The sequence below is a fragment of the Telopea speciosissima genome, chromosome 7 (assembly GCF_018873765.1).
Source record: "Telopea speciosissima isolate NSW1024214 ecotype Mountain lineage chromosome 7, Tspe_v1, whole genome shotgun sequence".
NCBI lineage: Eukaryota > Viridiplantae > Streptophyta > Magnoliopsida > Proteales > Proteaceae > Telopea > Telopea speciosissima.
Genome location: NC_057922.1, coordinates 42798518 through 42822301, shown reverse-complemented (window position 1 = coordinate 42822301; position 23784 = coordinate 42798518). Strand labels below are relative to the sequence as shown.

General features: G+C 38.3%; 1 protein-coding gene across 2 annotated transcripts in view; it reads right to left on the bottom strand.

Moving 5' to 3' along the window:
* The window catches only part of LOC122668838 (gamma-tubulin complex component 4), a 58255-nt gene extending 46340 nt beyond the window's left edge, over nt 1-11915 (bottom strand). For both annotated transcript variants that reach the window (XM_043865383.1, XM_043865384.1), the window contains exons 1-9: nt 11651-11915; nt 10843-11134; nt 10304-10440; nt 8724-8822; nt 5671-5791; nt 4147-4419; nt 2617-2697; nt 2463-2546; nt 1703-1789 (exon numbers count right to left, since the gene is read on the bottom strand). In XM_043865383.1, the coding sequence (XP_043721318.1) occupies nt 1703-1789; nt 2463-2546; nt 2617-2697; nt 4147-4419; nt 5671-5791; nt 8724-8822; nt 10304-10440; nt 10843-11134; nt 11651-11820 (1344 nt within the window). In that variant the 5' untranslated portion in view covers nt 11821-11915. The remainder of the gene's footprint in view (nt 1-1702; nt 1790-2462; nt 2547-2616; nt 2698-4146; nt 4420-5670; nt 5792-8723; nt 8823-10303; nt 10441-10842; nt 11135-11650) is intronic.
* Nucleotides 11916-23784: the final 11869 nt, after the last annotated feature.

Here is a 23784-nt window from a genome sequence, read left to right as displayed (position 1 = left end):
AGCTTTTGGGATAAGCGGTTGTTACAATTCCTCATGAAGAGTGGATCCACAAGGGTCACAACCAACTAGGTTAGATGTTGGATGTTCTAGTTATTTTTATGTTGCTCTTTATGAAGTTCAAAGATCCATAAAAGTGCAAGAATGTCATTCCAATGTAATGGAATCTCGTATTCTTTCTGTCCCTTAGAACTCACTTTAAGGAACTTCCCCTTCTTATCTTGAGCCAGGATTTCACAAGTGAGTTGGCGCTGAGTCATCTCTCACATGTAATCACACGTGTTTGTTATGTGGCTAGTTGTGACAAATGTTAAACATCATGGACTACTGATAAATACATGGCCTTGCTTTTAATAAAATATCTTTAAAAAATGATAATTAGCACTTGGGCATACTAGTTTTCTCAGGTTACTACCTCAGGAATTTCATAACCTTTCAAATTATTGTTCCTTGATTTTTAGTTCTGAATAAAATCTCTTACTGCTGATCAGAGAGAGAAATAGAGTGTGTTCTTCAACCTCTGACAAAGCAACCAAACAAGTTGCTTCCATTTTTTTCCCCCCTTAAGCAGTGGTTGAGGAGGAAAACAAGGGCCCAGTCCAATGACAGCTCAAGACAAAGACAGATAAGAGCAAAATTGCTTCTCTTCCCATTATATATCTTTCAAAGCCAAATTTTAGAGCATAACCAGTGTCGTGGAGGGAAAGTACAGTGGTAAAAGGTAAGTGATGAAATTCTTGGCTCAATGCAATAAACTCCCTGAAACCGAAGGTACTGATATCAAGGTGAACTTCCATAACTTTTCAAATATATTTAAAAGAGAAAAAGTTGTGTTTCCCGGAATCTGTCGAATTTCACCATCCAAACCATTTTCCCAGTTCTCTCTTCCTTTTTCTGCACCTATTTTATTCATTTCTTGGTTCTTTATTTATGAATTATGTTTCTTTTATCAATCAATTGAAAGATGAAATATATTTACGATCAATCTCAGATATAAAACACGGTCAGCTAGACCCCAATTTTAAATCTCAACTTACTCAAATTATTCTCCAAACAAGTAATAGGAATAAAAAGTCAACCTTCCAGATTGTTGCAGAGTTCTCCAAGACAGCCAATATTACCAAAAAGTCCAAACGGTATGAAATTATAGGTAAGAAATGAATTGGACAAGTTGAAGATGCATTGGAGAACAAAGTCTGGAGTAAAAATTAGAATTTTAGCCACTACAATGACCTTTGAAGTATGTAAAAACAGAGCATGTCGGTCTTCCTATAGTTTTTCTTTTTAATCAATTCAGAGCAATTTTGCTTCTCTTTTATCCTCTATATTCTAGAATTGAGTTATCTGGGCACACTACTTTGTTGATTTAATTCCAAAGTATTGCTGGTTTGATAAAATTCCCTGTATTGATTCTGCCTACTACGCTAATCTGTCTTACAACAAAACAACTATTTGACTGAGGATCCTATGTACGGTTTTTAAAGCATTGCTTTATATCTTCCATGACTAAGTTTTAAAACGAACACTGCAACATGAAAACCAGCAGATTAACAGCTGGACATAGTACACTTGAATTAAATAACAATCTAGAAATGCCAAACCAAGGAGGTTCTATCTCTGCATGTGGCAACTGGTGAAGTCATGCATGCATACAAACAAGGAAAAGTTCATACCATGGTTAGCAACAATAAATCGACAAACTCACCAGCTGAAATGGGACCATAAGATCAGCTTCGGCAGTTGACTGGCGAGGTGGTAGACGCATCAATTGGCGACTTTCCTCAAGAAAACACTGGAATATCAAGTAATATAGGAATTTTGAGACACTCTCTGTGCAACCTTAAAATGATCAAGCAATATAAAAATTTTGAGCGAGAGTTCTATGTGCAACGTTAAAATGATCAAATAGAGGATATTAGTAACGATTGATGGCATGTGTACGGTAAACGAGAATGATACACATCACTGGAAGGAAACCAGTTCAATTCTAGTGCCAAATATGGATAGATAAGGATGCAAAAGGGCCCACTATATTGACCTTCAGAAAATACATATAAATTAAGATCTATGACAGAGAAAGCACAAGTAGAAAATTAAAATACGGATTCAAGTCCATTCTTGCAAATGACAGTAATACTGGAAGCAAATACTGAACAAGATTTTATTGTATACTTCTAGTTCTATAACTACCAGGCAAATTAATATACAAATTTATTTTTTTTTTGGAAGTGGATAGTTGATAATATACAATTTTGTACCATTAAAAAAAAACCAACATGTTCCCCTGAGAAAGTTCTCCTCTTACAATCCCCACAATGGGACAAAAACAAGGACATCACGTCTATCTTCTTTCTCAAGAGAAAACAGCATCGACATTCATTTACGTCAAAATGAAATTTCCCCTGTTGAGATAGAATGACAGAAGTCTTCGTATTATCGTAAGATAGATTCCTTGCATTCCATACCTGGAAGAAATCTCCTTTTGCTAAAAGAAAATAATCTTTAAGGGCTTTCAAATGACCATTCAAGTCAGCACGCACAACCACAAGCTGTAGGAAAAGAACAACTAGTAAATGGATGGCCCAAAAATCCGGGAGACAAACTTGTCATGTTCGTTACCTGCCAAAGATGGCTGGCTGCAATAGCACGAACAGAGTCAACAGCATTTTCAAATGACCTCTTGTGGAACTCAGACGATTCCTGAATGTAAAAAATAATTCAGCATGAAGGTGATGTCATGGTAGTAAAAGAAAACTTTAATTACGAGGAGGAGAAGAGTTTTGAAAAAGATCAGCATGATAATCACATAATCCTTGAACAGAGTGCATTGTTGGACCAGTCAACATATTATACACTCCCTCCACCAGTGAATTCAAGTAATGATCCAACAGATACTTAAAAAACAAAAATTGAAACAACATGGTCAGAAAAAAGAAAAAAAAAAAAAAGATTTGTTTATAATCAGGTGACAGTTTTCACATATTTTAAAAATATTATTCTTTTTAACCACAGTAAGTGGACAAAGGGAAGACACATTGCCAAGAACAATAAAAGGGCAACAGATCAACAATGTAAAACCCTCTTCCATCTTTTTGAAAATAACAGCAAAAACAAAAACAACTACTACTGCCATTCTTAACATGGTTGCCAAGGCGACTAGGCAACCCAAGGCATTGGGGGGGCACCTAGAACGCCCTAGGAGTGCATTATACGTAATATACAACAAATATAATGTTATATAATTATGCTTATATGCAACATAGAAGCCATACCAATGCTATATGATATAATGATGTTAGTAATGGACTAATATGAGAAAACTAACGTATAACAAACATAGCACAGGATATAATGAAAGCATATTCATCAAAAAACAAAGCATTAAATATAAATCAACAAAAACTCATGTAAGTGTCAAAAACTGATATAATATAAGGTATGCTGTCACAAGGACACAAGGCGATGCGTAGGCATCCCAGGTGTGTTATCACCTTGGACCCAAAAAGGTGCCTGGATGCCTAGGAGACGTCTTGACAACAATGATTCTTAAGATTTTTTGATAGTTGAAATATGCAAGTTCTTAGTCACTTTTATATCACCATTCTTAAACCACCCACCAGAGGAGTTTTTAGAGATCAAATTCTTACCCGCAAAAGAATACGCACAAAACACCAAAGTCCACTTCTAACCCAATAATCAGCCACAAAGAAAGCATATGTGCATTTGCATAACAAGTATACATATAAACCCAGAAGGGAAAAAAAAAGCCCTTTTGAATTTGTTCTTGTTTTTCTGGATCGTTTTTCAATTCCTTTCCATTATTGTCTCAGTTCAGTTCGATGAACAATAAACAACAAAGGAGGATGAGATAGAGGGTGAGGGAAGAAGAATGTGAGATACATATGTAATTCGATTCCGATTGTATTACATTATAATTAAAATATAGACATTATTAACACCGTCCATTAACCCAATTGAGCCAGTGTCTGGAACAGGATCTTTTCCTGGTTTATGGCCCGTTCAAGTGCAACAGCTATGTAAGGAACTACAGTTACAACTGATCGGTATGGAGGAAAAGCAGTACCACACAACTATCCCTACAAAGAGGTATCTACAGTGGTTAGGGAAAACTGCATTAACCATAAAGACCTTTAGCTCTTGAAGCATAAGATCAATCTTATCAGCCTCAGACTGTGGAAGTAATTCCTCTCCAATCAACTTTGCATCCCCAGAAGCCTCTCTCTGGAAAGCAAAGCGTCCAATAAACCCTTGAAGTCTATGTGATCCTCTTGGTAGCTGTTGATGAGAAACAGCATCCTGACATCTGAAGGCAGGACTTGGATTTCGTAAGACCCTTATTGCTTTTCCAGCAAAAAGGATTGATTCTGCGACAGGCATCTGGATGTACTCAGGCAACATGTCCTGCATAAATAGATGAGGAAAAACGTTAGCAAAAAACAACATTAAATTAAGTGAAATTAGGTGTGAAAATTGGGCATACAGCACAAGAGAATGCAGGAACAATATCTAGGTCAGGAGGAACAAAAAATTGATGAAAATTTGAGGGACACCTGTTGATCTTATAACAAAGGTGTTCACTTAAATAAACCATTAGAAAATTATTTTCCTTTCTTGTCTTAATGTTGGCAGTAATTAAAAAAATTATCAACGAAGAGAAAAAGTAAAAGATAGCCCCCAGCCAGGATTTAGTGAAAGACGGCAGAAACTAGGCATGAAACAGTAGGAAAATTACCCAATTGTAGGCCACTGTTGGTGCACTAAACGAAAATACTTTCAAAGGTACCAATTAAAGGATCTCTTTAATTATGAAATTACCTACTATGCTTATTTTCTTCATACAAATTCCCATTTGTATTTCCCCGCTCTCAAGAAGACAAAAAAAATTAATAGAAGATGCAAAACCAACAGATTGACTGAGTCATGGCGGTAGTAAAAGTGAATTTATGCAATATGGGTTTGAAGTGGAGAAAAAGGCAAATTGATAAGTAATTAGGAAACACCATCTCAAGTACAAGCTTCCTCGCAAGCAAAGGGCATATTCACACACCACATACATGCATAATGTGGAGAGGAAATTCATCTCCCAAGTTCTTTTAGTCAACTCAATAAGCCTTATCCCAACTACTAAGTCGCTAGCAAGTATCCTATTTAATCCCTCCACTCCCTATTTAGATTCTTATCTTCTATAGATTCATAAGCACTCATTTCTTTCACTTTTCAAAATAAGAAAGAACCAACAGCTAATCCCAATCTGATGACTAGTGTTTGTAGATATGACATTGAACTGCCCAATAATTAAATCCATACTTCTTTAACAGAGGGAAGTGGAGCCTCCACTAATAAAAAGCACTATCTAGAGAATGAATCAGTAAATCTGGGTGGTAACATCAGAAATTTATAAATGAAGTTATCAGGATATGATTGTCTTCTCCATAAATTTGGTCATTAACTTGGCAATCAAAAAAACATTGTCTAAAACACATGGCCTATGGTTTAGATATTGTAAGAAACACGAGACAAGCCTAAAAAGATCTACAAAGAAAAAAATTAAAGCATGCAAACAGTGACACATTCAAAAGCACATCAATGAGAATAAAACAGATTTTTAAAAAGAAAGGTACAAATATTTATTTAAAAAATGATCAAACATACCAGGAATATATGAAAACCCAAGTGCCAATCTCTTATAGATGCATCGTCAGGTAGTTTTGTTCCCAACTTTTGGAACATATCTGGATTAGATGATTCACTCTCTACATCCCTATCTTCCAGCCTGAAAATCATAAACAAATAACAAATTCGGTGTAAATATATTTAAATTGAAACTTGATGTGCAAAAGAGGAACATCAAGGTGAAATATTGTCTATGTAACTAGTGAAAACTTAAAGTAGTCTCCAAATGTTACACAAAATAGAGAATGAGAATTTCTTTAATTAGGAACCATGTACATGTGTATTTACTCAAATAAATATTCCATGCATACCCATATGTTTGATTCTATGGCCATCATGAAGAGCAATGTGTGAGAACAAATACAATTTTATGTCCTTAGATAACATAACTTCAATTAAAGTAATAAATTTTTTGGTCAAAAGTTGGGGCTGAAACACTATACTAATGGCCTGATCATCTAATTAATTAAAAGTTTCTTCTGTACAGATAAATTTTCAACTAACCAAATCATAACTTCATATTCTTTATGTTGCAAAACCAAAACACTAGAACCAGCACCTGCACAATGAAGAGGAAGAGGGAGAACTAGGAGAGAGAGAGAGAGAGATCACGGTTAGGTGCACAAGCCCTACCGTAAGCAATAAATTTATATTTAATAAAGAGAACTGAAGGATCTCCATATGGTCTTTATCGAAAACTACTTTAAGTTGAAACCCGTTTGAGAAGAGAGACTCATATCTCGATGAACCAATTTGGCTTTATGCTTGGTAGATCCACGACAGAGGCTATCTACTTATTGAGGAGGCTCATGGAAAGATATAGAGATTGCAAGAAGGATCTCCATATGGTCTTTATCGACCTGGAGGAAGCCTATGACCGAGTCCCTACATATCTAATCCAACATGTTCTAGTGAAGAGAGGGGTGGCGAGTAAGTACGTGGATGTCATTAAAGATATGTATGAGGGAGTGGTAACTAGTGTGAGATCTGTGGGAGGTCAAGGTAAGGAATTTCCAATTACGATTGTGTTACATCAGGGATCAGCCTTAAGCCCTAACCTTTTTGTGCTTATCATGGACGATCTAACCAAGAGCATTCAAGATGAGGTCCCTTGGTGTATGCTCTTTGCTGATGATATCGTTTTGGTAGATGAGGCAAAAGAGGGATTAACTCTAAGTTAGAGCTTTGGAGAGCAACCTTGGAAACAAGAGGCTTCAAGGTTAGTAGAACGAAGACGGAGTATATGATGTGTAATTTTAGTCACACTATGATGGATACTGATATGGTGTGAATTGAGGAAAGAGCGATACCTCAAAGTGACTATTTTAGATATCTGGGGTCAATCATAAATAAGGAAGGTGACATAGAGGATGACGTTTCACAAAGAATTAAAGTGGGATGGTTGAAATGGAGAGGTGCGTCCGGAGTGCTGTGCGACCGATGTATTCCTTTAAAGCTTAAAGGAAAGTTCTATAGGACTATTGTACGACCGACCATGATGTAAGGGGCAGAATGTTGGGCAGTTAAAAAGCGTCATATTGATAAGCTTTGTGTAGCATAAATGAGAATGTTAAGATGGATATGTGGAAAAACAAGGAAGGATAAAGTACAGAATGAACGTATAAGAGCGGACTTGGGAGTTGCCCCGATCATTGATAAGTTCCGAGAGAATCGTTTAAGGTGGTTTGGTCATATTCACCAGAGGCCTAGGGATGCCCCAGTAAGGAGGAGTGATATAATTCCAATTGAAGGAGCTAAAAGAGCTAGGGGCAGACCTAAAATGACCATAGGCGAAGTGGTGAGGAAGGATATGCATAGCCTAGGTCTTGTACCAAGTATGACCTCGGACAGAGCCTATTGGAGGACAAGGATCCATATTGCAGACCCCATCTAGCTGAGTTTGTCCTGACGTGTTGGGTTGTGCCTCTTTCTCTTACTATCTTTTATCCTTCATTTCCTATTTATTTCTCATTTTTCATTTGTCTTTCTCTTTCCTCATCCCTCTTTTCCCATCTTTTCTTTCCCTTTTTGGTAAGAACTCTATTTTCTATACTTTGTTATGTTTGGATCCATGTAGCCAACCCCATTAAGTTGGTATAAGGCTGAGTTTGTTGTTGTTGTTGTAATAAAGAGAACTGGAGGGACGCGCATACCCTTGGTCATAATAAACCAGTACATATATACTCCCTACACATACAATATATAAGAAACAGAATTCCTAAACTACCCCTACCAGTAGTACATAAACATAACATTCTTAACACTCCCCCTCATCAAACTGGAGTGATATATCACCCATGCCCAGCTTGGAACAACCACCAAGAAAGGCATGTCTAAACAATGCTTTGGTGAACATATAACCAGATTGATTCCCATAGCTAACAAATGGAGTAGCAATCAGTTTCTTCATGACAGCATCTCGTACACAATGACAATTGACTTCAATATGTTTAGTCAGCTCATGGAACACAAGATTACTGGCAATATAGACATCCACCTAGTTATCACAATACATATCCATCCGTTTATTAACTGAAAAACCAAGTTCTTGAACAAAAGACTTCAGCCACATCAACTCAGCTACAGTGTGAACAATGGCCTTATACTCAGCTTCAGCACTAGATCGAGCTACTGTAATTCGTTTCTTACTCTGTCATATAACAAGATTTCCACCAACAAACATATAATAACCAGTAGTAGCTCTCTAATCACCATCGGCACTAGCTCAATCCGCATCAAAATAATCAATGATATTAGTGTGACCATGATGACAATAAATAAGTCCTTTTCCTTGTTGCGAATGCTCTTTCCAACTTTCTAGCCAAGATGGTGCAAGAGGGATCTCATATAGATTGGGCATGGTTGAGATATTACATACATTGAGGTGAGGGTGAAATTAAATTTCTACATTAGATCCCTTTATCTTTGTAAATACTTTCCACACTTCACTAGCAATAAATTTATCGACTCCCCATCCCCCCCCCCTAACCCAAAAAATATGGGAGGAGCATTGTAAAACAATGTTTAAGTACCTTCTAATGAAGAACTCGCCATGCTGGTCTTGAAGGATTCCATATACCATCCATGATGAGAGTTGCTGATACATGACCTGATGTCCGTGCCAAAAGAGCCTATGCTTTGGCACATAAAGAGAAACACTAGAAAGTTAGCTGAGAATTTTGCAGGTTGTTATAGAAAGATATCTGCATTCTACATATTTTGTACAACTTTTGAACAAGTCCACATAGGTACTAGAAGAACTTAAAACAATACTCAATCAACAGTCAGCACACCATATCCCAAGCAACTTTCCTAGAGTAAACCATGCACTACACATGTAAAACTTGGTGTAGACACTAGCATAGTTAATACTTAGCAAGATGTGTATATCAAGAAAACATATACGAAGCAGTATACATTTTGGGTTTAACAATAAAAAACCATAAGAAAGATAAAAAAAAACATGGAATGGCAAGACAAAAAATGGATATATTTTAAATGTTCAAAGAGACTACGATTTTGAATTTGATGCATCTTCATCTTAAAAGTACACAAACAAACATATAGCATTTATATTTGTCCATGCACATGATACAGATTGATGTAGATCACAAGTCCATATGTACCCGCAGGAACAAGCCCCAAAACCAGCCCAGCAAGGTTGTGGATTCGACTGCTGTGAGAAGCAGCCTGGTCTGATGATGTGGCAAGTTTTTGCCGGTTCGATGGAGCATCACCTAAGGCAGCCTCAGCCCAAGCCCAGAGTGAAGCATGAAGAAGTTAAAAGATCAAAACACTGTTCGTGCACTATTTGCATGAACAGTGTCACAGCCCATATTTTCCTTGTGTGGAGATTTTTTTTGAAGATTTTGTGGATCCATCAAGTGGAGAAAGATTCTATCCTAAAGCTGCCATAGTTTAATTTCTATTTTCAGTTTTAGAAAGTATATTAGGTAGTTTCTAATTTTAGTTTGTTTCTATTTTTGTTTCCTTGCTTGTTTAGAAGGCTGAACTATAAGGCCTAGTAGTTTCTAATTTTAGTTACCTTTCATTTTAGTTAGGATTTAGTAGTTTCTATTTTAGATTAGTTTCTAGTTTGGAAAGTCTCTATTTTATTGTAAGCTTGCCTAAGCTATTAATAGGCATCACATTATAATCAAAAAACAGATTTGGAGAAAAGAATTTCCAGGCCTTGTTGCCATCGGTTATGGGAGAAATTCCATGTTTCAACAGTTGGGATAGTTGCGGATGAGAGACCTAGGGTGAGAAGCCCATTCCCCTACCGCCCCCGCCCCCCTTTCTCTTCTTCTTCGTTTTCTTCTTCTTCTTCTTCTTCTTCTTCATATGTAACAGAAAAGTAGCAATAAAAAAAAAAGGGATGCAGTTTAATTTGTTCTTTTCATTGTATCGATCCTGCTGCAATCGATCTCCTGCTGGTTTCACTGGTTCAAGGTCGACTCTTGCATTGCAGATCCTCTTTCTCAAGGCTTTTAGTTTCCATATAACTATAGCATATATATATATATAAAAGAAATTGTATAAGCAACGCATAACCAATATAATTATATACAAAAGAGTTTGCCAAATACAAAGTAGAAAATCAAGTCTATACCTTTGAATGCAAGCTTGCAATTCAGGCACTCCACAGTGACATCGTTTGTGCATAAGGTTGAGAAGCTGCCCTCCCCGAATATCGTCACGCTCGATCTCCACAATGAGTTCATAAAGTGGAAGCAAAAGGATAAAAAACTAGAAGAATACACAAACATCCATAAGCACAAAAAAGTAGACCAAAGGATATTATAAGTATCATGGTACCCAAAAAACCAAAAGAGAGAAATTTCAATAATTTGTTTGCACATGACAATTTAAGACATAACATAACATTACATGGCGTATTAATAGGATATCTTTACATGGGAACGGACATTTACTCTCTATCATTCTTTCTCTCTATTCTCAATCATCACATTTGTGTGAACTGTATAATTAAACATTTAAACCTAAGTGGATACTGTAATCATTGTTAGTTATGTTTCATAAGGAAAGCAAGTGTTGAGACATGGGGATGAATATCATCAAGTAAATAAATAAATAATGTAAATAAGAATCTAAATCACCGTCCTTAATTTCTCCTCAAAATCAACATACCTTGTTGAGTCCTTGAGTCACTGTTGCCAAAATTGGTGTAGGATCTGACAGTAATTTCTGCTCGACATGTAAAACAGCAGATCTGTAAACCGATAATATTTCAACAATGCCATTTGCAATCGCCCTGCGGTACATGCTTGGCTGTTTTGTTTTCTCTTTCAGCAAATCAGAAGCCTGTAAAATGGGAACATCATTTGTGGAACGTATCCAACTTAAGTCCCGACACTTCGTTGCAAAGCGATCAAGCTCTTTATAATAGAAGCCTAAGGAAATAAGCTTCTCTATGGCATCTCTGCAATCACGAGAATATTGTTTCCTTGTTCAAAGAGTATTCCAATCATCCAGCTACAGTACTAAAAATGCAATTGTACATAAACAAAGGGGCAGCTCATATGTACTAAGTCTTGAGGTCTATGTTTTAACCCGTTATCAGAATTTTTTTTGATAAAATTATCCCATTATCAGATCAACAGAAACAAAAGCTAAGCTCTGATACTGGAAGTGTATAAACCAGAGATAGTGCATAGTTTCAATCATTAGTCAATTCCCAAATCAGAAGGCTCGAAGTAAGGCTTCCTCCACTTCACTCGAAATGGTTACAATTACTTGATTTGCAACTTCAGAAGTAATAACCTACAGCACAATATTATCTTACCCGTAGAATTGAACAAGAACAGAGGTCTTCAGACCATGAATTTAGTAAAAACGCATTCCATTCCAGGTAAAGACCGAAACGTTTGAGCGGATGAAGAGATATGAAAAAATCAAAGCGGTCAGTGAAGACACAAAGTGAGGCGAAACGATTTACCTTTCGGAGGGTTCTAAGAAGGAGATATCAGGAGCAAGCTTAAAGGTGCATTCCTCTGATATTGGGCCGTCGGAAGGCAACTGTCCACCGAGAGATCGCTGCCGCTCTCTTTGGTCAACGATGAGATCCCCCGTGTATCCTAAGAGCGCTAAAAGCAACTCGTGCAACATTCCTCTAAGAATGAAGAAGTATATCCCTGATCGTTCACACAAACACAGTAGATTGGCTAACGAGTGCGCGCAGATGCTTTTAAGCTTTGAAACTGAAAATGGAGCGCCTACTTAAACACTATCTCAGTTCCGCCTAAAGGAGTTCCCGCCCTCCAGGTGTAGACTGTGTAGTTGTTTCAGGCTTTTCACCTCAAAATGAGTTTAGGGAATGATCCATAATTTAATTCAAAAAGTTTTTATATAAAACTTTTGGATAATTGGACGGGCCGAAAATCCGTATTAGGGGTTTCTAAATCCGAAATTTTGGTTTTCGACAAATATTCGAGTCCGTCCAAAAGCTAATCGGATTTAGACTCGAATATTTTCATTTTCGATCGAGTAATATCCGGTTAATTTACTATTTGATTGTAAAAGTACGATTAGTTTATTATTTTTATAAAAATATATGATATATTACTATATTATCCTTATTAATAAATACTTTTATAAGAATATTTTGATAATATGCCTAATTCTAAATCAGAGTCCAAAATCTGTAATCGATATAGGTTAGATTCGTTTATTAATTAGATAGTTTATCAAATTGAAAAATATCTAGATATCCTAAAAGCTCTTGAATTCAAATATGATATTAGTTTTAAAAATTCCATCGGATATCGGATTGGATATGTCATTCGGTAAATGGAATTCGAGCCGAATCTGATCCGTTTACATCCCTAAACATAAATGGGCTACGATTGAATTAAATGGATTTAAACGGTCAAATCGGATCACAACCAAAGTTCAAGCATCATTATCAACCTTTTTCACACACACACACACACACATATATTGAGTCCGACTGGTTTAAAAGTTGGCCATAAGTTTAAGATCAAAGTTTTTCATCATCGTTTGACGAGAGAGTGATCAACAAAAAAATGTTATCTATTTTGGGATGGGATTTGTCAAGTTTCTGTTTCTCAGACAACTCGTTTGTGAAAGGGTCACTATTAACTCTTCCTTTTCTATTTGAATTGAGCCTTGGTTTCCTGGTTTGCAGCATTTCACGGAGAGGTTGTTTAACAAATAGGTCTCATAGTGATGGGATGAGAGATAAAAGGGGCATACCTAGTGCACGAGGCTCCCGCCATTGCAAGGTCTGTTAAATCATTTTATAAATGGGTTGCTTAGTCCTCTTACTCTTTAACTTTTTATTCACACAATGAAATTTTCATTTATGTCCTTTTTTTATATCAGGTTTTACCATCAAGGGATCAACCTATTCTGATTTGTGATGGTTGTATGGATCTATCTTCTTTTTTACAGTGGTTGAGCTGTTGTAAATCTCTTTTATCCAAAATTTCATTGTGCTTCTTTGAGCTATGGTTTTATAGGGAATGTGTTGGCATCAAAGAATATTGTTTTGCAACAAGCACTGTCCAAAGGACTTCTAAAAGTAGAAGTCTAGTTGGATAATGACAAGCTTTGTAAATGGTACCCAAGTTGATTGACCTTGGGATTTATTTAGTACTCTTTTATAATGTATTTTTTTTTTAAAATGTATCTATGTCTTGTAAGGATGATTATGTAATTTTTGTAGCAAGTAGATTGGCTAATAGGGCTAAAAGTGGTTCGTTCACATACAGTTGAGGAGGATGTATTTGGCTTTCTATTTGGTAGAATGTTTATTTTTTCCTTTTTTTTATATAATTTTTTTTCCCCATCAACGTATGTAAAGGGAATTCCACAAGTGGGATGCCATAATGAACTGCTCCCTGTATATGAATGTTTGAGCAGTAGGTATAAAATAAGGAATGGACAAATTATAGCTAACTTAGTAATAGCTCTAATATCTGATAAGTTGTGAGAAGTCATTTGAAGTGTCATGGACATGTTCAATGGAGGCATTCATATATTTCGGTACAAAGGAGTGATTTGATTCATATTGAATAAGCTAAAAGAGCCAAAGGTAAACCTAAAATGACTCTATGAGAAATGGGAATGAAAGACATGCATAGCTTAGGCCCAGTAATAAACATGGCTTTGAATAGCTGACCGTAGGGAAAAGATCCATGTAGTCGCCCCATTTAATTGGAATAAGGCTGAGTTGAGTTGAGTTGTACTATTTCAGAAGTCCCATTCTTTATTTTTTTTCTTTTTTGGTAGAAAGAAAATTTATTCAATAACATGGCAAGGAAAGCACGAGGCATCCTGATTACAAAGGTCAAGAAGCCAAGGAGTGAAATTTGGCCATACTGTCTTACTTGCCAAAGACAAGGCCTTCCTGGCTAGAGAATGAGCAACAAAATTCACTTCTCTAGGAATAGCACTAAAAACGGCATGTTATAAATTGTGGGATTAGAGAATAAATATCCTCTAAGATACCAGCAATGGGGGGGGGCTGCATTGTTCATAAAAAAAGGCCACCAGATTGGTGGTGCAATCGGACTCCACAATGATATGACGAAGTTCCAAATTGATGGTTGTAAGCAAACTTTCTCTCACCGCCTCCCAGAAGGGCTTCAATAAAGAGTTGAGGATCAGAAAAGGCATGGATAAGAGCTCCTTGGTCGTTACGAAACACCACCCCAATATTGCTTGCCGAAGAGGAAATGGGAAGAGTAGCATCACAATTCACCTTAATAAACCCAGACTGTGGAGGAGACCAATTCTGAGGAGGATGGAAAGGTCGCAGAAACGCATCATCTAAGAAATGCACCGCCTTGAACTCACTGAATAGGGATTGGGCCTTTCTGAGCACTTCAATGGGAATCCAATCCTTTTGGTTGAAGATGAAATCATTTCTAGCTAAACATAGTTGCCAGCAAATGAAAGAAAAGAAACTCGATCAAGACCTCTGCGCCGATCCTTTTGGATGGAAAATCAAACCTTTCCCAAACAGAAAGCAAATGAGTCATGCTAGGGGATGCAGTTGAAGGCACAACGAAGGATAGGCCGCTGCCTAACCAAACTGCCTTAGCAAAAGGACATTCCAGGAGGAGATGGTCACCAGTTTCCATTGCAGCGCCACACCGTCTGTAAGCAGGATCAATCGCCAACCGCCGCTTCAACAAACTATCCCCTGTAGCCAGGCCCTGAGCGCATAATCTCCACAAAAAGGATTTAATCTTAGGGAGAGATTTACATTGCCAGATTCGGTTCCAGACAATAGGTTGGATATCATCCCAAACATGCAGATGAGACGAAGAAGGATGGAGAGAGAGCTGATGGTCTCTAAGATTAAACAATAGGTGATAGGCGCTCTTAACCGAAAATACTCCATTCTTCGATCCTCCCCACACAAGCCTATCATCTCTGGGGAACATGCTAAGCTTGATACCTGTAATAGCTCTTCTATCCTGATGAGAGAAAAATTGATTCAATAAATCCATCCTCCAAACCCGATTTCCAGGGTCAATCAAATCCGCAACTTTGCTTATACTGCAATCGAGAGGCTTAGGACCTTGGATCTTGAAGTTGGTAAGGGAGGGGATCCATTGATGGTTCCAAATGTCAATGTCCAAACCGGTGCCCACTTGCCAAATCAGCCTGCTATTAATAACATTTCTGCCAACTAACACACTCCTCCAAGCCCAGGAAGGTTTATGACCAATATTAGCATTAAGGAAATCCGATAGGGGGTAGTATATAGCTTTGATGACTTTGGCCCGCAGGGATTCTGGATCTTCAAAGAGCCGCCAAGATACCTTGGCCAGAAGGACCCTATCATGGAGGATAGGGTCCCTGAAACATAACCCTCTTTTCTCTTTGAAATGATAGAGACGGGTCCAAGAGATCCAATGAAGTTTGTGTTCCTCCTTCTGCTGACCCCAAAAGAAGTTGGAGATCGACTTCCGAATGGTATCATGATGAGATGCTGGGAGAGAAAAGTGAGATGCAGCATAAGTGGACATGGAGGATGCAATAGATTTAATTAGGACCTCCCTACCAGCTTGTGAGAGTATGCGATGCTTCCATCTTCTTTTGTTGGTTCTATCACTCACATCCTTGAAGATTTTCGCTTTTGATACACCAAATTCAATTGGAAGACCTAAGTGTTTAGAAGGGCGGTTGTTGTGCGGGATCTTGAGAATGTGAGAAACCCATCCCTTGAACCTATCAGGAGTGTTGGTGCCGAACATGAGGCTGGATTTCTTTAAGTTAATCTCCTGACCACTAGCCCTGCAATACACATTAAGGCATGCCTTCAAATAGATAACCTCCTGAAGTTTGAGCTCTGAGAATAAAAGACAGTCATCCGCAAACAGAAGGTCAGAAATGGGAGGTGCATGATTTCTGATTCTGACACCCTTCAATTGATTGTTGTGCTTGGCTTCCCCAATAATGGAACTCAGGAACTAGGAACATAAGTGTAAGAACCATGGATTCCGAAAATCCAAATTCCTACGACAGGGGGTTGGTTCTCGTTCTTGATGCGAACCGGATCTCGCCAGTGAACCCTACAGCAAGGACCCGATCCCTCCTAAGAGGGTAAATGGGCAAATAGGAGCCGCCACCTAGAAAGGGTCTAGGACCCATAAATGTTCCCACTGGGGGAAAGACTAATGACTCAATGGATAAAGGCCGAGGTTCACCCAGATCATTGCGTAAGTGTCAGGTTACGGACTGGGAAGGTATTAGGCACCCAGTCCGCCCGGCCGGGACCGGCCGTCCTTCTTTTGACCATTTGCTTGGATAGATCTTGCTTGCAACCCTAAAACTAATTATTCCAAATCCAAGTCATCCTAAAACTGGGCACCTAAAGCTAGGTATCTATGTACAAAGGTTTACAGCCTAAACCAAATTTCTAAATCCTTCTACCCTAGGGTATTTAAAGTGATCACATTGACATAACAAACAAAAAAAGTGATGAATATGTATAATCAAATCACATTAGCACATGCAATATATAGCTAAATTATTCTAATTTGACTAGACATGGCATGCATGGAATTCACATAATTAAAATTTGCAAATCTGTTAATCCTACTCATATCAAGTAAGCAAAAAAAGAATTTCTAAACATCCATGGGCTAGATGACGGGCCAGCCCAAATCCCGTCCTACACATCCACGTCCCACAGGATCCCAACATGTGACGTTTCAACTTGGGCCACTAGATGGGCATTCTCACCCCTTCGCACACGTTCTAATTCTACCCAAAATGTTTTTTGAAAATCATTTGGAAACCTATAACCTTGATTTGAAATTGAATGAATTGGGGAAGTAGACTTATTTAATCCTAAATTGTAAAATAAATGCACTCATAGGCCCAAAAGAATGGGCCCTAACTCTCCACTCAATCCAATCCTGGTCAAGGGGTCAATGCCCAATCCGAAATGAAAATCAAGTGGGCCCAAGATCATATGGACCAAACACCAAATAAAATCCGCATCCCAACAATCGACCCAAATAAAACTGAATGGGTAAAGGGAGCCCAAACTCCGACCGCGGCCCAAATACCTAAAGAGCTGAACCCATCTAGAAAATTCTCCAATCCATAGACCCGGGAGTTGCAATGGCCCAAACTCAGCTCAAAAGAAATCCGAACGGACATTGGATGGGCAAAGGTCTGAGCCATTGCAGCCCCTTAACATATACCTTGAAGTGGACCAAGTCCAAAACGTATATCCTCATATTTAATCCCGTTTTAATTAAGTGATCTAGCAGTCATTGAAAGCCCAAAATCAAACATGATAGATCCAAAATTTCTTGCTACAGCCCATCACCTAACTAGATTCGAACTTATACATTTCAAAAAAAATCCAACCCATATTTGAAATCCCATCAACACATGAAAATGATAAACCAAACAGAATGAACATATCAGCTTAGGCCCAAATGCCAAGAAAGGCCCATAATTATCCAAATTGTTCCAACCATATCAACTCCAATAAAACCCGAAAATAAACCACAGAATCAAATTACTAGGGATTAGATAAGAGGAAAAGACATTGAATCCCCACACATCGGCCTAGACAACGAACTACTCCTAAGCATAAGAAAAATAATTGACAAACACAGGCAAAATAAACAGATGCAAGAACTGCTGGAAACACAGATAACAAAAGGGGATTGGGGTCATGTGAGCAAGACACAAATAAAAAACAATCTAATGGGATTAAGATCATGATTTTATTCATCTAAATGCATTTAACATAGGTTAACAGAAAGGGTCAAAATCAAGGGGATTGGGGCATGGTAATTCACAGCAAATAGTAGTGTTTCACAGATTGAAGAATGAACAATAAAAAAAAATGAAAGAAATGAAACAATGAATTGGGGATAGATTTGTTCATAGGAATCAGAAAGGAGATAAAGGAAATAAAATAAGAACGATGGATATACCTGAGGGTCTTCGTGAAGCTCCACGATGCAATCGGCAGTGAGCTCAAAGGGGGTAGGGAAGTTATTACAGACTGGGAAATAAGATGGGGAAGGGGCTTTGATTATAGACCAAATGAATAAAATAAAAGCAAGAGGAAACTAGAATAGGGTAGGGGATTATTACAGATCAATAACAGAGAAATAAAGCCAAGAAATGATAATAATAATAAAAGACATATCCATTGTTGCAGCAGCAGTGTCAAGCTTCCATTCTGGAGCATCCAATCGACCAAAATGAGAGCCAGCAGGTGATGCTCAGACGGAGATATCGACTAGACAAGGATTCCAGCAATAAAACCCCTAGAACTAGATCGCATACACTATTCTGCAAGTCTTCCAATCAGCAATCCAAGCAATACTTTCTCAACATCTAGGGATGGGGCGTGCGAGGAAGAAGAAGAAGAAGAAGATGATGTGGAAGGGAGTCCTCTTCCCCGGCTCAGTGAAGCCTCAAGCTTCTCGTCTCAGTGCTTTTTTTCTTTTTTTCTTTCACTCCCTCCCTCTACTGCTTCTTGTCGTCCATATCCTTTTTCCTCTCTCTCCCTTTCTCACTCTGTTTTTCTCTTTCCTATTTTCTCTCTTTCTTTTTTCCCTCTGGTTTTCCTCAGAATGACGATCCACCCTCTGTGTGTTTCCAATTCTTTTGGCCTTCCTTTTTCCTCTCTGTGTCTTTCCCTGTTTCTCCGATCTTTTCTTTCCTTAATCCTCTCTTTTCTCTACTCCCTTTTCTCTCTGTTTTTTTTTTTCCTATTTTATTCTCTCTGCCTCCCTGACTCTCCTCTCTTTCTGGGTTTTTCTCTTTTTGGAAAAATCCCACCTTCAATGACGGCTCCCCTCTCTTTACTCTCCTCTCTTTTCTTTGTTTTTTTTTTTATTTCTCTCTCCCCTCATCCATGACGGCTGCCCCCCCAATCTACTTTAGGGTTTAGGTTATTTTCCTATTTTACCCTCTTTCCCAATCTAGGTCTAGGTTTTTATTTTATTTCTTTCCCATTTTAACCCTCCCTCTTTTAGGATTAGGTATCTTTTTGCTTTTTCCATTTTAGCCTTAAATAGAATCCCATCTTAGGTGCCTCCTTTTTTAAAATGTTTTTTCTTATTTTACCCTCCCCCTTTTGATTTTAGAAATTGTTTTCTTTTTTGTTTGCCATTTTGTCCCTACCAGATTAAACCTTCAATGGGCTCGATCCAGTAGACCTTCATGGGCCGGGACCTAGGCAGTCTAGTTTTTTTTTATTTTATTATTATTATGATGATTATTTATTATCATCTATTTTTTGGTATCTGAGACAGAGATTATCGGTACTCCATGTATCGTCATCGCCAGGGGGGTGACAAAAATCAGGTGTCTACAGAATGCCCCTCTTTGACCGAGACCTGTGTTCCAGTCGAGAGGCAAAGACAAGAATCATCATATTTTGTCACCTAGAGCATGTACTACCGACATTCTGCTCAAGGATGGCGGACGTGCAAATACAAATGCAAATCGAGCAATAAAACCAAATCGGAAGAATCTATCGACAATTCATGCAAAATCAAGAAGTACGTGTGTGCTACTGTGATCGGCAATCTACCACAGCCAACCAATACACACTGGTATTGACCGAGCTAAGGATGCGCATGCAAAATGAAATGCAAAAATGAGATGCTTCCGAAAATCTGACTGAATGTCTTTGGCTTCAAGGGATTTATAGGGGAGTTTCTGTTCTGACTAAGATTCTCTAAAAATCCATGGAAGTGTGCTGGCTTCTAGAAATTTCCAAAGTTGCTGAGATTTTCTGAAAATCCATGGAAGTTTTACTAGCTTCCAAGAATTTCCAAGGAAAAAAATAAAAAAAGAAATTCTTTTGCTGAGATTTTTCTGAAAATCCATGGAAGTTTTGCTGGCTTCCAAGAATTTCCAAGGGGAAGACTCTGAGTTCTGAAACTTTCTGAAAATCCATGGAAGTGTGCTGGCTTCCAGGAATTTCCAAGAGACAAAAAAAAAATAACTAAATTCTTTTGCTGAGATTCTGAAGATCTGTGAGATGCTGGCTTCACAGATTTCCAGGCTTCAAATTCTAGGTGCTAATTCTGATTCTGGTGCTGATGCTGATGCTGATTCTGGTTCTAATTCTGATTCTGATACTGGTTTTGATGCTAATTCTGGTTCTGGTGCTAATTCTAATGCTAATTTTGGTTCTGATGCTAATTCTGATGCTGGTGCTGATTCTGATGCTAATTCTGGTTTTGATGCTAATTCTGATGTTGATTCTAATTCTGATTCTCTTGGATCACTATATGTACTGAATCTAAGACACTGCATCTTTTGCCTAACTGAAATTCTTCTAGGATCACTACCTATTATGAACCTAAGACACTATGCCTAACTGAAACTCTTCTCCAGAGATGCAACCCAAAGGATCATTCTAAAAGATGGGGATATACCATCACTCGGAAAGGTCCCACGAGAGTTAAATAGACTCACGCTCAAGATGATTTCAATTTGGCACCATTCTAGTCAAAGATCAAAGAGGACTAGTTTATTGCTCTCTAGGTGAGTTGGTGGTGAACAAAAGACCCACAACAACAAACTTCGAAGGTTTTGATGATTGGATGCGATGCATGAATAGATTTGATAGTGAGATGAGGCGAGTGTTTCCTCTCTTTAACAGAATCATCCCAATCTGAACCAAAAACTCAAGCATGCTCCTACACTCTCTTGTTGTACCATCCCCGTCAACAAAGATCTGGATTCATACATGATATTGAACTTCTCATGAGAGCTCTGCCCCTTGCAACCTTATTTTCTTTTCTTTCTGCTTTCCTTTTTTGTTGTTTCTGTTTTTTTTTTTTTTTGCTTCTTTTTTTTTTTTTTGCTTTTCTTTTTTTTTTGTTCTCTTTCAACACAATAGATAGTATTGGAATCATGAGGGAAATGGCCAAAGGTCATGCCTGGACTTGAACTCTGAATGACATGAAAACAAATGATCTGAAAAGAAAACAACGCTATTATTTGAGAATGGCGAGCTCACAAGAGAAATCACGTCAATGAAGGATTAATATAGAAACGGAGGACTAAGAGGTAAAACTCTTGGGTATCCGCCAGAATGATAGACGGTAGAAAGAGTTTTCAGTCTGAGCAGACCATCTTCTTATGATAAAAGTAGCGACATTCTGAACCCTTTTGAGAAGGAAAGCTCAAACAATGGTTGACCGAGCCTGAAGTTGACTTCTCGGCTGCCTACGTATCCCGAATAAATCAGGAATTAGGTCGGACGTAGTTCTTGGCACAGATGATATGCTAATGTCAAAATCTTGATAGTTAAGTTTCATCATAGCCGAGTGAGCTCGAAGCTACCGAAGGAAATCTCACTGCATCTAGCCTAGGAGGGCTTTCTTAGGTTGTAATGGAGCTTAGGACTTGGCTTCAAAGGAAGGTAAAAGGCTCAAAGTACGCTCCCAGGGTCTGCTTGGAATTTGACGTCTTTTGCCACCAAAGAATCCCCCTCTTTTTTCATTTTTTTGTGAGGGCTTCCTCTTTCTTGCCCCTGTTTGGGCTCATGAATTCACATTGTCTTTTCCTCTTCTTTTTTTTTCTTTTCTTTCTTTTTCTATTGCCTCTGTTTGGGCTCAGATTGAAATTTTCCTTTTTTTCTTTTGTCTTTTGCCCCATTGTGGGCAACCAAATTCCGTTCCTTCTCCTTTTCTTTTCTTTTTCAAATTCTTTTTTCTTTTTGAAATTCTTGTTCTTGCCCTTCTGCTTTTCATTTCTTTTTTTATTTTCAAATGCACTTTTCAAATTCCTTTTCTTTTTGATATTCTTGTTCTTGCCCTTCTTCTTTTCATTTATTTATTTTTTTTCATTCTCAAATGCACTTTTCCTTTTCCTTGCCAAGCAACTTTGGACTTTGGCATAACATTTCCGAATCAAACCCTGGGAGTGGATAGGATTAAGCGGTTGAAGGGTATCCTGATGGTGAGCTATGGGTAGGCCATGACAAGGTTTTCCAAAGAAGAGGCTAAGGCCTAAAGAGGGTGACTGTTGGAATTCAAATGCCTCTGGGATTTATTCAAGATAACAAGCGGCCAAGGATGGCCTCCCTTAATAGGTTGGATGAGGTAAGATTCTCTTTTAAGCTCCTTTCTTGTTTGAAGGGGATCAGATGCATGGAAAGCTCAAGATCTTTTACTATCAAGAGACTGACACCAACAATGAACAAATGATCACTGCTGAACTTTTCCTTCCATTTCTTTCTTTTCATTTCTTTTTTGGAACAAGTTAGGCCACAGAACATCGCAAGATTCACCATCAGAAGATGGGAAGAAGGAAGAAGAATCAATATACTTAGAAACACTCATTTCATTGATAAAAGGAGTAATTACATCAGACGTGGTCTAGACTGGGACCAACTCAACATAAAGCAAAACATTTCCAACAGGGGGAGAAACTAAAGAAAACCTGATAACTAGACTCACTTGAATCCGCAATCACATCAGACTTGGTTCAGACTGGGACCGACTCAACATAAAATGGAATATCTCCAACAGGGGAGAAATAGAAGACAACTCGATGACTGGACTGCCTATAACTCTAACAAACTCAAGTCTAAACATGACCATGAAGGCTCTGCAATTGCCAGCTCTAAACCCCTTGCCTTATAATTCCTTCTGCCTCAAGCTTCAGCTAATGTACTACTTGACTCAACACCATTACTTACAAATGCCAGATATTTGCCTCTGACCAGGATTGAGGCTAGGAATGCGAACCTCAAAGCCAAGCTGATCAGGTAATTCATCAGTCTCACTTTCTCTTACTGCTAGCTCACTTGACGTCCCGAGACCTCGGATAGTGGACACTGTTGGAGGCGCCCTGCTCACATCACAACTGACTGGTTTCGGAGTAGACAAGCTTGTAATCGAAGAAGTAGGGTCAGACTCTTTTAAATCCCCTTCAATAGCATTGATTGTGTGGTTCTTAGCAGACACATTGGGCTTAGACCTGAGCTCAAACTTCTTTGCATCAAGCAAGTCTTGTATTTCATGTTGTAGTCTAGGGCATCTGTCTGTGTCATGTCCTAGCTGTCCATGGAAGCGACAATACAAATTTGGATCATACAATGTGGCTTGGGCTCAGGAATAGGCCTTGGTTCAACTTGTCCAAGTAATCTGGCCTTCAAAAGTCGATCATAGACAACACCGTGGGGCATTCCTAAATCAGTAAACTCTCTTGGCTGAGAGCGGGGATGTAAGACATTTGCAGGCTCTAGCACATAAGGGGCTTCTATGGTGACCATTACTGGTGTCGCAGGGGAAAGGGTGGTCTTCGCAACATCATACCCTGCGTTCTTCTGCTGTGGAGGCCTTGTGTTGTTGCTAGCCTCGGACGTATATTGATTTGTATTGGGAAGCGGCTCACCGCGAACGATGGCATCCTCAACCTGCTAGCCCACAACCATGAGGCATTCAAAAGTCAAAATGTCTTGACCGAACAAAATATCCTTATAAGGAGCTCTTAATCCTCTCATCATGAACTCGACTTGTTCTCTCTCACTGGGTCTGTCCCACATCTGCCCTGCTTTATTTCAAAATCTCGCCAAATAATCATTGAACTCTTCAT